This window comes from Gorilla gorilla, chromosome 2 (assembly GCF_029281585.2).
Source record: "Gorilla gorilla gorilla isolate KB3781 chromosome 2, NHGRI_mGorGor1-v2.1_pri, whole genome shotgun sequence".
Lineage (NCBI taxonomy): Eukaryota > Metazoa > Chordata > Mammalia > Primates > Hominidae > Gorilla > Gorilla gorilla.
In genome coordinates this window covers 181,312,591-181,326,761 of record NC_086017.1, presented here as the reverse complement: position 1 = coordinate 181,326,761, position 14,171 = coordinate 181,312,591, and the positions used below count along the sequence as shown (strand labels likewise).

The 14,171-nt window shown below is 39.4% G+C and overlaps 1 protein-coding gene across 1 annotated transcript in view; it reads right to left on the bottom strand.

Moving 5' to 3' along the window:
* The window catches only part of PRKCI (protein kinase C iota), an 85,399-nt gene that overhangs the window by 66,589 nt on the left and 4,639 nt on the right, over positions 1 to 14,171 (bottom strand). Inside the window, exon 2 of the mRNA XM_031009716.3 lies at positions 5,756 to 5,877. Within this exon, the coding sequence (XP_030865576.1) occupies positions 5,756 to 5,877 (122 nt within the window). The remainder of the gene's footprint in view (positions 1 to 5,755; positions 5,878 to 14,171) is intronic.

Sequence of the window (14,171 nt, the reverse complement as noted above, 5' to 3'; positions counted from 1 at the left end):
CTGATTTTTTCATTCCACAACATATACATGTATTGAAACATCACACTGTATCCCACGAACATATACAATTATTATCTGTTAATTAAAAATTTAAAAAAAAGAACTGAAAACTTACATTTGTTAAAAAAATAAAGTCACATTTGTCATTCCCTGTCCCACACTTTTGTTACACAAGAATTTATGAGAAAGAGGAGTGTGGCATGATGGTTACAAAATTACTACTCATTCTAAAATGTTTAGTTAGATTAAGCAAACCAGTTTTTCCACAGTAAAACAAATCACTAAGACTGGTTTTGAGTACAAGGAAAAAGGGCAGTTGTCTTAAATCTCTTTAAACAGATGAAGTAAGCTTAAGATCTTTACTTGCTCCAACATAAAATCCCAACAATTAAATGTTTGGCTTGAGGAACAGCACTTCTCATATGCCAGAGAAATCAAGTGACTGTCCTGTCTTTGATCCTAGAGAATTTTTTTCCTCCAGATCAGACCGACATGCCCCAATGCCTACATGATTAAAAACAAAGGTGACAAAATTACAACTGAAAACTAATTGAAAGTAACTTAAAAATAATTACTGTTGGCTCTGTATGCCTAAAATTAAGAAAAGATTGGTATCAGAATTAAGCAAGGTAAGAAGGATCGCATGGGAATCAACAGACCTTAATGAAAAATTTAACCTTTCACTTGAACAAGACAAAGCCTAGAGCTTCACAGCTTTCCCCAGAAAACTAGGAAACTTAATAGCTACTTAGGGAGAAAGAAGTATGAAATGCATTACAATAAGACTGTTTCATCAGAAAGTGCTACTTTAAGAAAAAAAAACCAGAATAAACAGTAACTGTCAATGCTTAAGTCTCCAATAAGTGAAGCAAAATTAAACCAGGGAAAGGCTTGCTGCTAGCCTTTTGTACAACTCACAAATTTATATATACACATATATCTTTTTTTGGAGACAGGGTATATTGCTTTGTCGCCTAGGTTGGAGTGCAGTGGCACAATCATGGCTCACTGAAGCCTCGATCTCCCATGCTCAAGCAATCCTTCCACCTTAGCTTTTTGAGTAGCTGAGACTATAGGTGTGCACCACCATGCCCAGCTAACTAAAAAAAAAAATTTTTTTGTAGGGACAGGGTCTCACTATCTCACTATGTTGCCCAGACTGGTCTCAAACTTCTGGGCTCAAGGGATCCTTCTGCCTTGGCCTCCCAAAATGCTGGGATTACAAGCGTGAGCCACCGCACTCAGCCACAAATATTTTTTGAGCATAGTATTATTTAGTATTGTTCTAGGCACTGCAGCTCCAACATGAACACAACAGACAAGACCTCTGCTCTCATGGAGCTTACACTCTACCATACAAAAAAAAAAAACCCAAGAGAAAAAACAGGGCAAGAAGATACAAAATGAATGGAGGTAGGAAGACTTCTTGGAGGACATGACATTTGAGTTAAAACCTGAATGATGAGAGACAGCCAGGTGACAATCTGGGAACAGAACTCTCCAGGCAAGGATAATACAAAGGTATTATAAAAATGTTTAATGGACTATCGCTAAACTAAGTACGTCTAATAAAAAGCATTATCCAGTGATTCCTTTGTGTGCTGCAATTTGAAAATCATTGACTGAAAAACAACTCTAATCAGCAAATAAATGGTATTAAATGATCAGGATTAAAATAAGAATATTCATTTATGATAAGAAGCATTTTATTGAATGCTAAGCATAAGTTGCACACTGTGCTAAATTATATATAGTCTCATTTTCTGGCTGAAGACATATTGTGAGATAGTCATGACATTTATAAGTAACCATATTTAAACTATCTTTGTGATAGGGTAGGTCAAAAAGATAAAGATACTCAACTTTCCTCTTAATGCAAAATTTAAAATACCAGGTTAGCATTTCACTCACTGATCTTTAAAAATGTTAATGATTCATATCTAAGGTTGGTAAGGGCAAGAATGAAAAAATCCTCTCATTTCATGTAGTTGTGTGAAAAACTAGTTTAATTTTTTTAATGGACAAAAATTATATTTATGGTATATAACATGATGTTTCGATATACATATGTTTTGACATAGTGGCTCACACCTGTAATCCCAGCACTTTGGGAGGCAGGTCAGGAGGATCACTTAAGGCCAGAGTTCAAGACTAGCCTGGGCAACATAGTGAGAACCCAGCCTCTATATTAAAAGAGAAATAAATAAATAAGGCTGGGAGTGGTGGCTCATGCCTGTAATCCCAGCACTTTGGGAGGCCAAGGCGGGTGGATCACTTGAGGCCAGAGTTCAAGACCAGCCTGGCCAACATGGTGAAACCCCATCTCTACTAAAAATACAAAAATTAGGCAGGCATGGTGTTGCACGCTTGTAATCCCGGCTACTCAGGAGGCTGGGGCACAAGAATTGCTTGAACCCAGGAGGAGGAGGAGGTTGCAGTGAGCGGAGATCGAGACACTGCACTCCAGCCTGGGCAACAGGGTGAGACTGTCTCAAAAAAAAAAAAAAAAAAGAAAAGAAAAGAAATGTTCATTATATATTGTTTATGGTAGTGAAAAACTAGAAATAGTCCAAATGTCCATTGACAAGGGATTAATCATGAAACATCTATAATATGTAATACTATGCAGTACTAAAAAAAAAAGAGTAATGATGCAAATTGAAGTACACTGAAATGAAAAAATGTCCAGCGCATACTATAAAGGAAAACACTGCATAACGATTCGTATATAATTTTTTTTTTTAAATGGAGTCTCGCTCTGTTGCCCAGGCAGGAGTACAACGACACAATCTCGGCTCACTGTAACCTCTGTCTCCCAGGTTCAAGTGATTCTCCTGCCTCATCCTCTCTAGTAGCTGGGATTACAGGCACCTGCCACCATGCTCAGCTAATTTTTCTATTTTCAGTAGAGATGGGGTTTCACTACGCTGGTCAGGCTGGTCTCAAACTCCTGACCTCAGGTCATCCACCCGCCTTGGCCTCCCAAAATGCTGGGATTATAGGCATGAGAAACCATGCCCGGCCCCATATAATTTTTTTTTTAAGGCCGTGGAGGGCCAGGGTGGGTGGCACTGGGCTCCAAGCTCCCCATGCCCACCAGGACTGCAAAATATCAGCTGTATGTCATTTGTCATGTTAATAAAACTGTTAATAAAGAATTTATAGAAACATACATGTTTGCAAATGCATAGAAAATATATAGAAGGATACATACTAAGCTATTCTTCTCTTACAATTGGAATTGGTGAGGGAGGAGAGAGAAAAAAGGAAAAACAGGAGGCTTCTTTTTACATTTCATAAATTTTTGCACTACTTTTTTTCCTGAACAGTGAACATGAATTACTTCAGGAACACTGTTTTAAAAAATGAGAATGTGTTTGTGTTTACCTATAGCTTGGAGCTTCAATAATGACTTTCCAGAGCTCTTTATATCAGGGAAGATAGAAATGATCCCAAATATTGAGCTAAATATTATGACATTCCTTAAAATGAAATTCTATTTGTATAACAATTAACAGAAAACTATTGTAAAAAAGCAGTATATTTAGGGTATCTTCTCTCTTTTTTTATTTCCACAGGTTTTCAAGGAGCAGGTGGTGTTTGGTTACATGAGTAAGTTCTTTTAGTGGTGATTTCTGAGATTTTGCTGCACCTATCACCTGAGCAGTGTACACTGTACCCAATATGTAGGCCTTTATCCCTCACCCCCAACCCACCCTTTCTTTAGGGTACCTTTTAACTAGACTTCCACAATAGTCATGTAAAATAAAATTTAATGTGATCTGCAAAGCTCTTGGGGATCTAGTCTCATGCTTCTCAAACAAATTTCTGTATTCATACAACTCACCCGTGGATCCTGTTAAACTGTAGGCCAATTCATACTTCACCACTTCATACTTCAGATATAGTGAATTACTGCTTTTCACTCATCATGTTCTTCACATTTCTGTGCCTTTCTACATATTCTTCTTCAGCCTATATGGTTTTCTCCTCACCTCCTCTACCTCAAAAACTTTTACTCTGTTACAGGTTTAGGTCAAACATTGCAGATGTATTATAGATGTGTCTTCCTTTGTATTCCTCAAGGCCCCTATGCGTTTATGTTCCAGAATTTATCACATTTGTTACACATGTGTCCATCTCCCTATCAGACTATGAGTTTGAGGATAGGAAATGTCTGTCCTCAGCACACAGATATTTGCTTCTTTTTTCCTTTTTCTTTTTTTTTTTTTTTGAGACAGGGTCTTGCTTTGCTTGCTTTGTTGCTGGAGTGCAGTGGCACAATCAGGGCCCATCTTCAGCCTTGACCTTCCAGGCTCGAGCAATCTTCCCACCTCAGCCTCCCAAGTAGCTGGGACCACAGGTGCACGCTACCACCCAGCTAAGTTTTAAAAACTTTTTGTAGAGACAGGGTCTCACAATGTTGCCCAGGCTGTTCTCAAACTCCTGGCCTCAAGCAATCCTCCCACCTCAGACTCTAAAGTGCTGGGATTACAGGCGTAAGCCTACATATATGATAAATGTTTTCTGAGCACAAGTCACTGAGGTATCAGGTTTCTGCCACTACTTTGAAATAATGATTGTCAAAATCACTTTCATTCCACAATATTTTCTTTAAGGTAATATTCAGCTTAAAAATAGGTAATCTCTTAAATTAAAATATAAGACAACACATATTCAAAATTAAAGTGAAGCTGGGGGCCAGGTGTGGTGGCCCATACCTGTAATCCCAGCACTTTGGGAGGCCTAGGTGGGCAGATCACTTGAGGCCAGGAGTTCAAGACCAGCCTGGGCAACACGGCAAAACCCCGTCTCTACTACAAATACGAAAATTATCTGGGTGTGGTGGTGCACCCCTGTATCCCAGCTACTTGGGAGGCTGAGGCACAAGAATTGCTTGAACCTTGGAGGCGGAGGTTGCAGTGAGCTGATATCATGCCACTACACTCCAGCCTGGGCAACAGAGCCAGACTCTGTCTCAAAAAAAAAAAAATTTAAATTAAAAAATAAAGTGAAGCTGAATGCAGTGGCTCCTGCTTGCAATCCCAGTACTTTGGGAGGTCATGATGGGAAGATCACTTGAGGCCAGGAGTTGGAGACCAGCCTGGACAACTTAGCAAGACCCTGTCTTTAAAAAATAAAAAATAAAAAAATTTAATTCAAAGAAAAAACAAAATTAAAGTAAAACATCACACTATTTGATGAGATGCTTACCTTATGCTTAAAAAAGTCAAGTTAGGCTGGGCACAGTGGCTCACGCCTGTAATGCCAGCACTTTGGGAGGCCGAGGTGGGCAGATCATAAGGTCAGGAGTTTGAGACCAGCTTGGCCAACATAGCGAAACCCCCGTCTCTACTAAAAATACAAAAATTAACCGGGCATGGTGGTGCACGCTTGTAGTCCCAGCTACTTGGGAGGCTGAGGCAGGAGAATCGCTTGAACCCGGGAGGTGGAGGTTGTGGTGAGCCGAGATTAGGCCACTGCACTCTAGCCTGGGCGATAGAGCGAGACTCCGTCTCAAAAAAAAAAAAAAAAAAAAAGTCAAGTTAATTTCACATCATTCTGGCGTAAAAGGGGCAAAAAAAAGATTGTGCTCTTCAGTATTCTTTTAAATACTTAAAGAAAAAACAAGAATGGCATCAAATTTCTAATAGTCTTTCCTCTTAAACTTTTTAGGACTCATTATATTTTTAGAACAAATGATAGAATAAGATCTTAAAATGCTTACACAGGCAGCCCTGTCTTTACCACTCACCTTCCTCATCTATCCATTTCATGGTGAAGAGCTGTTCGTTGTCAAAAGAACACATGTCTCGAACTTCATTGCAAAGGCCCTCAAAGGAGATGGAAGGTTCAAAATGTGTTATCATGATATCCCTGAAAAAGAAAAGGAGTTTTAAGTTTGAAAATGATTAAAAATAATAATGCTCTATATATTACTGAATGCTTGACAATTTGATGAACTTCAGTAATTTTGTGTGTGCATCAACATGTATTGCTTTCAGTAAGTGATTTCATTCAAGTAAAAATTAAAATATCAAGCTGGGCACGGTGGCTCATGCACTTTGGGAGGCTGAGCTGGGCAGATCACTTTAGCCCAGGAGCTCAAGACCAGCCTGGGCAACATGGTGAAACCCCGTCTCTACTAAAGATACAAAAAAAAATTAGCCAGAGGCTGAGGTGGGAGGATCCTTCTCAGGCGGGGAGCATGGGAGGTGTAGGTTACAGTGAGCTGAGATCACATCACTGCACTCCAGCCTGGGCAACAGAGGAGACTGTCTCAAAAAAATAAATAAAAACAAAAGAAAACAAAAAAATCAAATACATATATACACACTTGCATAATTATATTGTTTTAAATAGTTTTTAAAAATAAAAATAGAAAATAGCTTATTTTAATGACAAAAGAGAATTGCTTGCTTTAAAGCAATCTTTCTTTAAAAGAACCCTCAAGATTACTAGTATGAGGGCATAGGGTTGAGAGAACGTATTCTGGAATTAAACTAGAAGAAGAAAATTCTATGAAATTTCTCTGTCAAAGAATAAGTGTAAAATTATCTTTCTTGAATAAGAGGGAAAAAATTAGTTACACTGGATATCATCGAAATATAACTTCCTTATCAAAGTCCACATTTAAAATTAACAGAAAGGTAAACATATTTGTAAACAACAAGGCTTTTTCATAAATTTTACTTTTCAAAAGCTAAAAAACACTTATCAGAACATACAAATACTTTTAAGACATCTGTGTAATACTTAAAAAGTATAAGTATAAGGCTGGGCGTGGTGGCTCACGCCTGTAACCCCAGCACTTTGGGAGCCTGAGGCAGATGGATCACCTGAGGTTGGGAGTTCGAGACCAGCCTGACCAATGTGGAGAAACCCTGCCTCTACTAAAAATAAAAAATTTGCTGGGTGTGGTGGCACATGCCTGTAATCCCAGCTACTCAGGAGGCTGGGGCAGAAGAATCGCTTGAACCCGGGAGGCGGAGATTGCGGTGAACCAATCACACCATTGCACTCCAGCCTGGGCAACAAGAGCGAAACTCCATCTCAAAAAAAAAAAAAAAAAATGTGTAAGTATAGGCTGGGTGTGGTGGCTCACACCTGTAATCCCAGTACTTTGGGAGGCTGAGGCAGGCGATCACTCGAGGTCAGGAGTTCAAAATCAGCCCGGCAAACACAGTGAAACTGCGTCTCTACTAAAAATACAAAAATTAGCCAGGCATGGTGGTGGGCGCCTATAATCCCAGCTACCTGGGAGGCTGAGGCAGGATAACCGCTTGAACCCAGGAGGCGGAGGCTGCAGTGAGCTGTGATTGCGTCACTGCACTCCAGCCTGGATTATAAAGTGAGATTCCGTTTCAAAACAAAAAAAGTTTAAGTATAGATACCCATCAGAGACTCAATGAAGGAGTTATGCTTTATCAACTACCACTCCTTAAGTTCCAGGAACTAAAACATTCAAGGGAGTTTTATATAAACACTTCTCTCAGTAATTGCGAAACCACTATGTTCATAACATTCCACAATCACCAGATCCTTGTTACAGTACCAAAGCTAAAAATGAACTGCAAAATAAAGATATTACATTCTAAAGGTATGAAACAAATTATGCATGTATGATGTTTTTTCCAGTTTAACTTCAGCACTAGCATAAATTATTTTACCACTGATCCTCAACAGAATATAATCTGCTTTATCACAAAGATTCCCAAAATGGCAAATTTAGATATGGTTTTAGCTGAATTTTTTTAAGCATTTTTAATTTTGCTATTGAGCTTCAGAAGACAAACTGCTTTCAACGTGCCTATATTCTAAAATACAGAATCTATTATAAAGTTTTTCCTTAGGACTAATTGCTTTTAAAAATAAACCCCCAAAAGAATCACATTCAGTCCTTCTGCTACCTCAGTGTAAGCTTTTCTTCTAAATTAGGCTATTTGAAAAAATACTTTTATTTGCAATAACCATTATAATAATTGGTTTAGGCAGGATTATCCATGAATGATAAGACCATTGGGCAAAATGTTTTGGGGGACTAGAGTATTCATATAATCTCAAAGTGTCACCCCCCCAAATTATTATAAAAAAGGTCACAAAGCAATTTCCACCTTTTAATAATCAAGAAGATAGTGAATTCAAAAATAACAATTGTGAAATATGAATGTAACAATAAAGTAAAAAAGCAATGTTATAAAGCCCTGTCAATGTAGTAAGGGGAAAAGAGAAATCTCTTTGAAGTTCAAGGTCCAGTTTCGGCTGGGCAAGGTGGCTCGTGCCTGTAATCCCACCTACTCAGGATGCTGAGGCGGGAGGATCGCCTCAGGAGTTCAAGGCCAGCCTGAGTGACAGAACAAGACCCTGTCTCTAAAAAAATTTTTTTTGTAATTAGCCAAGCATAGTGTAGTCCCAGCTACTCACGAGAATCATTTGAGCCCAGGAGTTCAAGGCTGCAGTGAGCCATGATCGAGCCATTGGACTTCAGCTTGGGCGACAGAGCAAGACTCTGTCTCTAAAAAAAAAAAAACACACCCCGCTTTGTATTGTGGGTTAGTAAGTCTCAATGTTATCTGAAAAATGGAGATAATCATATCTGCCTCTGAGTATTATCATGAAGACTAAATAAGTGCAGCTTGAGCCCGGGAAGTTGAGGCTGCAGTGAGCTGTGACTATGTCGTTGCACTCTAGCCTGGGTGATGGAGGAAGACACTGACTCAAAAATGAAAAATAAATGAAAATAAATGAGTGCAGCCAGGCAAGGTGGCTCATGCCATAATCCCAGCACTTTGAAAGGCCAATGTGGGAGGATCACTTCAGTACAGGAGTTCGAGGCCTGCCTGGGCAACACAGGGAGACCTTGTCTCTACAAAAAAATTAAAAATTAGCCAGACATAGTGGTGTGTGCCTACAGTCCCAACTACTTGGGAGGCTGAGGTAGGAGGACTGCGTGAGCCTGGGCAGTTAAGGCTGCAGTGAGCTGTGATTACACCACTGTACTCAGCCTGGGTGACAAGAGTAGGAATGTGCCTCAAAAAAAAAAAAAAAAGTGCAAAATACTTATCATGGTTCTTTTTCTTTTGTTCCACTTTTTTCAGTTGAGTTTTTTTTGAGACAGAGTCTCACTCTGTCACCCAGGTTGAAGTGCAGTGGCACGATTACAGGCGTGAGCCACCACACTCGGCCTCAGTAACATTTCTGAATAACACTAACTTTAATTCTTTAAAAGCTTTTTTCTTTAATTGACAGAAATTTTTCTATTATATTTCACTAAGATAAGAGATTATTACCATAATTCAATACTGTCTAGAAAATTCTAGCCTATGGCTAAAAATAAATAAGGCTGGGCACAGCGGCTCACACCGGTAATCCTAGCACTTTGGGAGGCCAAGGTGGGTGGATTACCTGAGGTCAGGCGTTCGAGACCAGTCTGGCCAACATGGCGAATCCCCATCTCTACTAAAACTACAAAAATTAGCCAGGTGTGGTGGTGCACGCCTGTAATCCTAGCTACTCAGGAGGCTGAGGCAGAAGAATCACTTGAACTTGGGACACGGAGGTTGCAGTGAGCCGAGATCACGCCACTACACTCCAGCCTGGGCGACAGAGTGAGACTCTGTCTCAAAAAACGTAAAATAAATAATAAATAAATAAACAAGATATAGAAAAGAAGAGGCAAAATTGCTACTTGCAGATGACATTATCTAGCTTAAAAATTCTAAGACAGTTAAATTATTAGTAAGGTGGAAAGTTTAATTTAAACATACAAAAAGAAAACAGTATGTAATAGGTCTACAAGAAGACCCCATTCACAAAAGCACATGATTATAAAATATATAGGAATAGGCCGGGCACGGTGGCTCAAGCCTGTAATCTCAACACTCCGGGAGGCCGAGGCAGATGGATCACCTGAGGTAAGGAGTTCCAGACCAGCCTGGCCAACATGGTGAAACCCCATTTTCACTAAAAATACAAAACTTAGCCAGGCATGGTAGCGCCTTGCCTGTAATCCCAGCTACTTGAGAGACTGAGACTGGAGAATCGCTTGAACCTGGGAGGCGGAGGTTGCAGTGAGCCAAGATCACGCCACTGCGCTCCAGCCTGGGTGACAGAGCAAGGCTCCATCTCAAAAAAAAAAAACAAAAAAAAAATTAAATAATGAATCAAGCCATTCCATAACATATATCAAAGTTAACTATAATATTACAATAATTAAACCAATAGTGGTATGTGCAAAAATAGATCTCTCCCCTAAAATCAATGAAACAATAGAAAGTACCTATGCACATTGTGGGAAATTTAGTACATAACAGAGTTACCATTTCAAATCAGTGGTGAAAGGACAATCTGCCCAATAATGGTATTAGAATAAATTTTGGAGAAAAAAAAAGTTGTGTCAGTACCCTATAAATGACTAAACCCCAAAATACCAGATTCACTGAAAAGATAATCACTTTAAAAGTTTCATAATAGGCCAGGCACAGTGGCTTACGCCTAAAATCCCAGCACTTCCGGAGGCCACGGCGGGTGAATCACTTGAGGTCATGAGTTTGGGACCAGCCTGGCCAACATGGCAAAACCCTGTCTCTACTAAAAATAAAAAATTAGCCGGACATGGTGGCGCATGCCTGTAATCCCAGCTACTTGGGAGGCTGAGGCAGGAGAATCACTTCAACCCAGGAGGCAGAGGCTGCAGTGAGCTAGGATCGTGCCACTGCACTCCAGCCTGGGCGACTGAGCAAGACCCTGTCTCAAAAAACAAACAAAAATTAGCCGGGTGTTGTGGCGTGCGCCCATAATCCCAGCTACTTAGGAGGCTGAGGCAGGAGGATTGTTAGAACCCAGGAGGCAAAGGTTGCAGTAAGACGAGATCACGCCACTGTGTTCTACCCTGGGCAACAAAGCAAGACTCCGTCTCAAAAAAAAAAAAAAAAAAAGTTGCATAATAGAAGAAAAATAGAATATTTTTAGATGAAAAACACTTCTACCTAAGACAGTAAATCCAGAAACTATCAAGGAAATTTTTAAAAAGGACAGGTTTGATGACATAAAAACGAAAAACTCCAGACTAGCAACAGATTGGGGAAATGCTGGCAACTTTAACAAAATGTCAATGTCCTGTCAACAAATTAATAAGAAAAATAATACAATAGAAAATGGGTAAAATAGGAACAATCCAGAAGAAATACAAATGATCATTAATATATAAAAGATGCTTGTAAAAATAAATTACCATTTTTTGCCAATCTGACAGTCGAAAATTTAAAAGACAGATAACATGCAATGGGAATATAAGGAAGAAGCTTCACTAGTCCTGTTGCTAAGAATGTAAATTAAGCTCTTTTGGGAAACAATATCAAATTTCAAGATAGGCATATCTTTGACCATATTTACAAGAATATGTATTAAATATAAGGAGGTTCCTTCAACATTATTTGAAATAGTGAGTTGATGAAGACAACTTTAAATGTTCATCAATCCGAAAAAAGATTAAACATATTATGGTGGCTGGGCGCAATGGCTCATGCCTGTAATTTCTACACTTTGAGAGGCCAAGGCAGGAGAATCGCTTGAGCACAGGAGCTTGAGACCAGCCCCGTCTCTACAAAACATATTAAAAAAAATTAGCTGAGCCTAGTGGCATGAACTAATCCTAGCTACTCAGGAGGCTGAGGTGGGAGGACTGCTTGAACCCAGAGTGGTTGAGGCTGCAGAGGGCCTAGATCATGCCACTGCACTCCAGCGTAGGCAACAGAATCAGACTCTGTCTCTTAAAACAACAACAACAACAACTGTAGAACACTATATTACCAACTATAAAGAGGTCTGTCTACCCTGGAATGAAAAGATGACCACGATTTTTAAAATCAAGTTGCAGATGCATGTGTGGAAATATGAACTCATTTATTTGAAAAATAAAAGGGTATGTCTGTGTGTGTGTATGCACATACATATCTATACTTATAAATATACCGATATGATATAGAATATCCCAAACTGTTAACAATGGCTATCTCTAGAAAGTGGGAGCGAGACAGCCATAAAAAATAATGAAATCACATCTTCTACACCAGCATGGATGGAACTGAAGGCCATTATCCCTAGTGAAAAAAATCAGAAACAAAAAGCCAGATACCACATATTCTCACTTGTAAGTGAGAGCTAAACAAAGGGTACACATGGACATAAAGCGGGAATAGTAGACTTTGGAGACTACAAAAGGTGGGAGGGGGGTGAGGGTTGAAAATTACCTATCGGGTACAGGTAATTTTCTAGGTTTTACTGTTTACTGTTCAGGTGATGGGTACACTAAGTGACCAGACTTCATGGCTACATGATACAAACATGTAAGAAAGAAATCTGCACTTGTACTCTTTAAATATATAAAAATAAACTAATAAAATAAAATAAGGTGGGAGTGAGAGACTACAGGGGAACTTCATATGTGTGTGTATGTATATGTATGTGTGTGTGTGTGTATATATATATATTTTGTGTGTGTGTGTGTGTGTTTGTATGTGTGTGTGTGTGTGTGTGTGTGTGTGTGTGTGTGTGTGACAGGGTCTCACTCTGTTGCCCAGGCTGGAGTGCAGTGGTGCAATCACAGCTCACTGCAGCCTTGACTTCCTGGCCTCAGGTGATTCTCCCACCTCGCCCTCCTAGTAGCTAGGACTACAGGCTAATTTTTTTGTAGAGATAGGGTTTCACCACATTCAGCCCAGGCTGGTCTCCAACTCCTGGGCTCAAGTGATTCACCTGCCCTGACCTCCCAAAGTGCTGGGATTACAGGCATGAACCACCGTACCCAGCCTCTTTCTGTATTTCTATATTTTTAAAATTTAGTTTTAGTGCCTTGCCTTTGTGATCTGTATTTGGCCACTGGTGTCATTTTTGTTTCTATTATCGTTCTCAGCCACATTCCTACATAGGTTAGCTGTCAAGCACAGTGCTTGCAACAGAGTAGACAGACAGTAAATAATTGCTCCATTCTTTCTGACATTTCCTCCTGAATGCCTCATAAACACCTAGAACTCAAAATTCAGTGAATTGATTCAGCCAATTAATTAACTTCTCCCACAAATCTCTTCCACATTCCCCAGTCTCTCTTAAACGAGAAACCTATGAGTTGTCCAACTCCCGTCACCCCTGCAAGGCTATCTTTAATTCTACTGATACTACCCCTTAAAATTTCTACCAAATCCATATACTCTTTTCTCTCTCCTTAAAATATCTCATCTGGACTACTTCAAAAGCCTCCAAATTAGTTTCATCCATCACCAATCCATCTCCCATACTAATTTCAAGTGTTATCTTTCTAAAATGCAAATCTGATCATGTATTTCTCTTACTTAGAATTTTCATCAATGAGAAAAAGTCTAAACTCTGCAGTATGACATTCAAGGGTCTTTACAATCTAGCCCCTGTGAACTTTCTTAGCCTCATTTCTCATCACTGCCCACTTCATACTTCATATCCTAATAAGGAATGAATATGAGACTAACAGCCAAAGTGATCTTAATTCTGCAAACTTACCATGTGGTTGTTTAATGCCTATAACACCCACCTAACATCATTATTCACCAGGCAAACTCCTAGTTATCCTTTAAAAGCCTCAGACATTTCCTCTAGGAAGGCTTCCATCACCCCAAACTCCTCCCCAATATCCATTCCTGCAAATACCTTACATACGTACTTCAAATTTAATTGTTTCTATTGTAACTCTTATATGTCTTTCCCTCCACAAGTCTCTTAATTCCTTAAAGGCAGAGCCTTACCTACCTCTACATTCTCTGTGCCTACGACAGCATCATGTGCCTGGATTACAAATGTTCAACAATATTTACTAAACTCAGTTTGAATAATCTCTGGTTATATTTGAAATCTTAAGCAAGACCGGAATTTTTAAAATCTATGTTTTAATTAGGCTCATTTCAATCATAAAAAAAACAGACATTAAAGTTGTAAAAGGGGGGTTGCAGTTGCATTAGAAAGCCATCATGAACTAAGGACCTGTGGGGAGAATTTTTCTGTGCAGAGTTGCTTCTTTCTCCTTTGCTTCCTCAGTTTCTGCTTCTTCACATCTTTCATTTGCACATTGTCAGTTCTGGCCTCACCAGACTCTCCCTCCAACTCCAGCTTCAGTTCCCAGTGCTGACCAATTTTATCTCCAT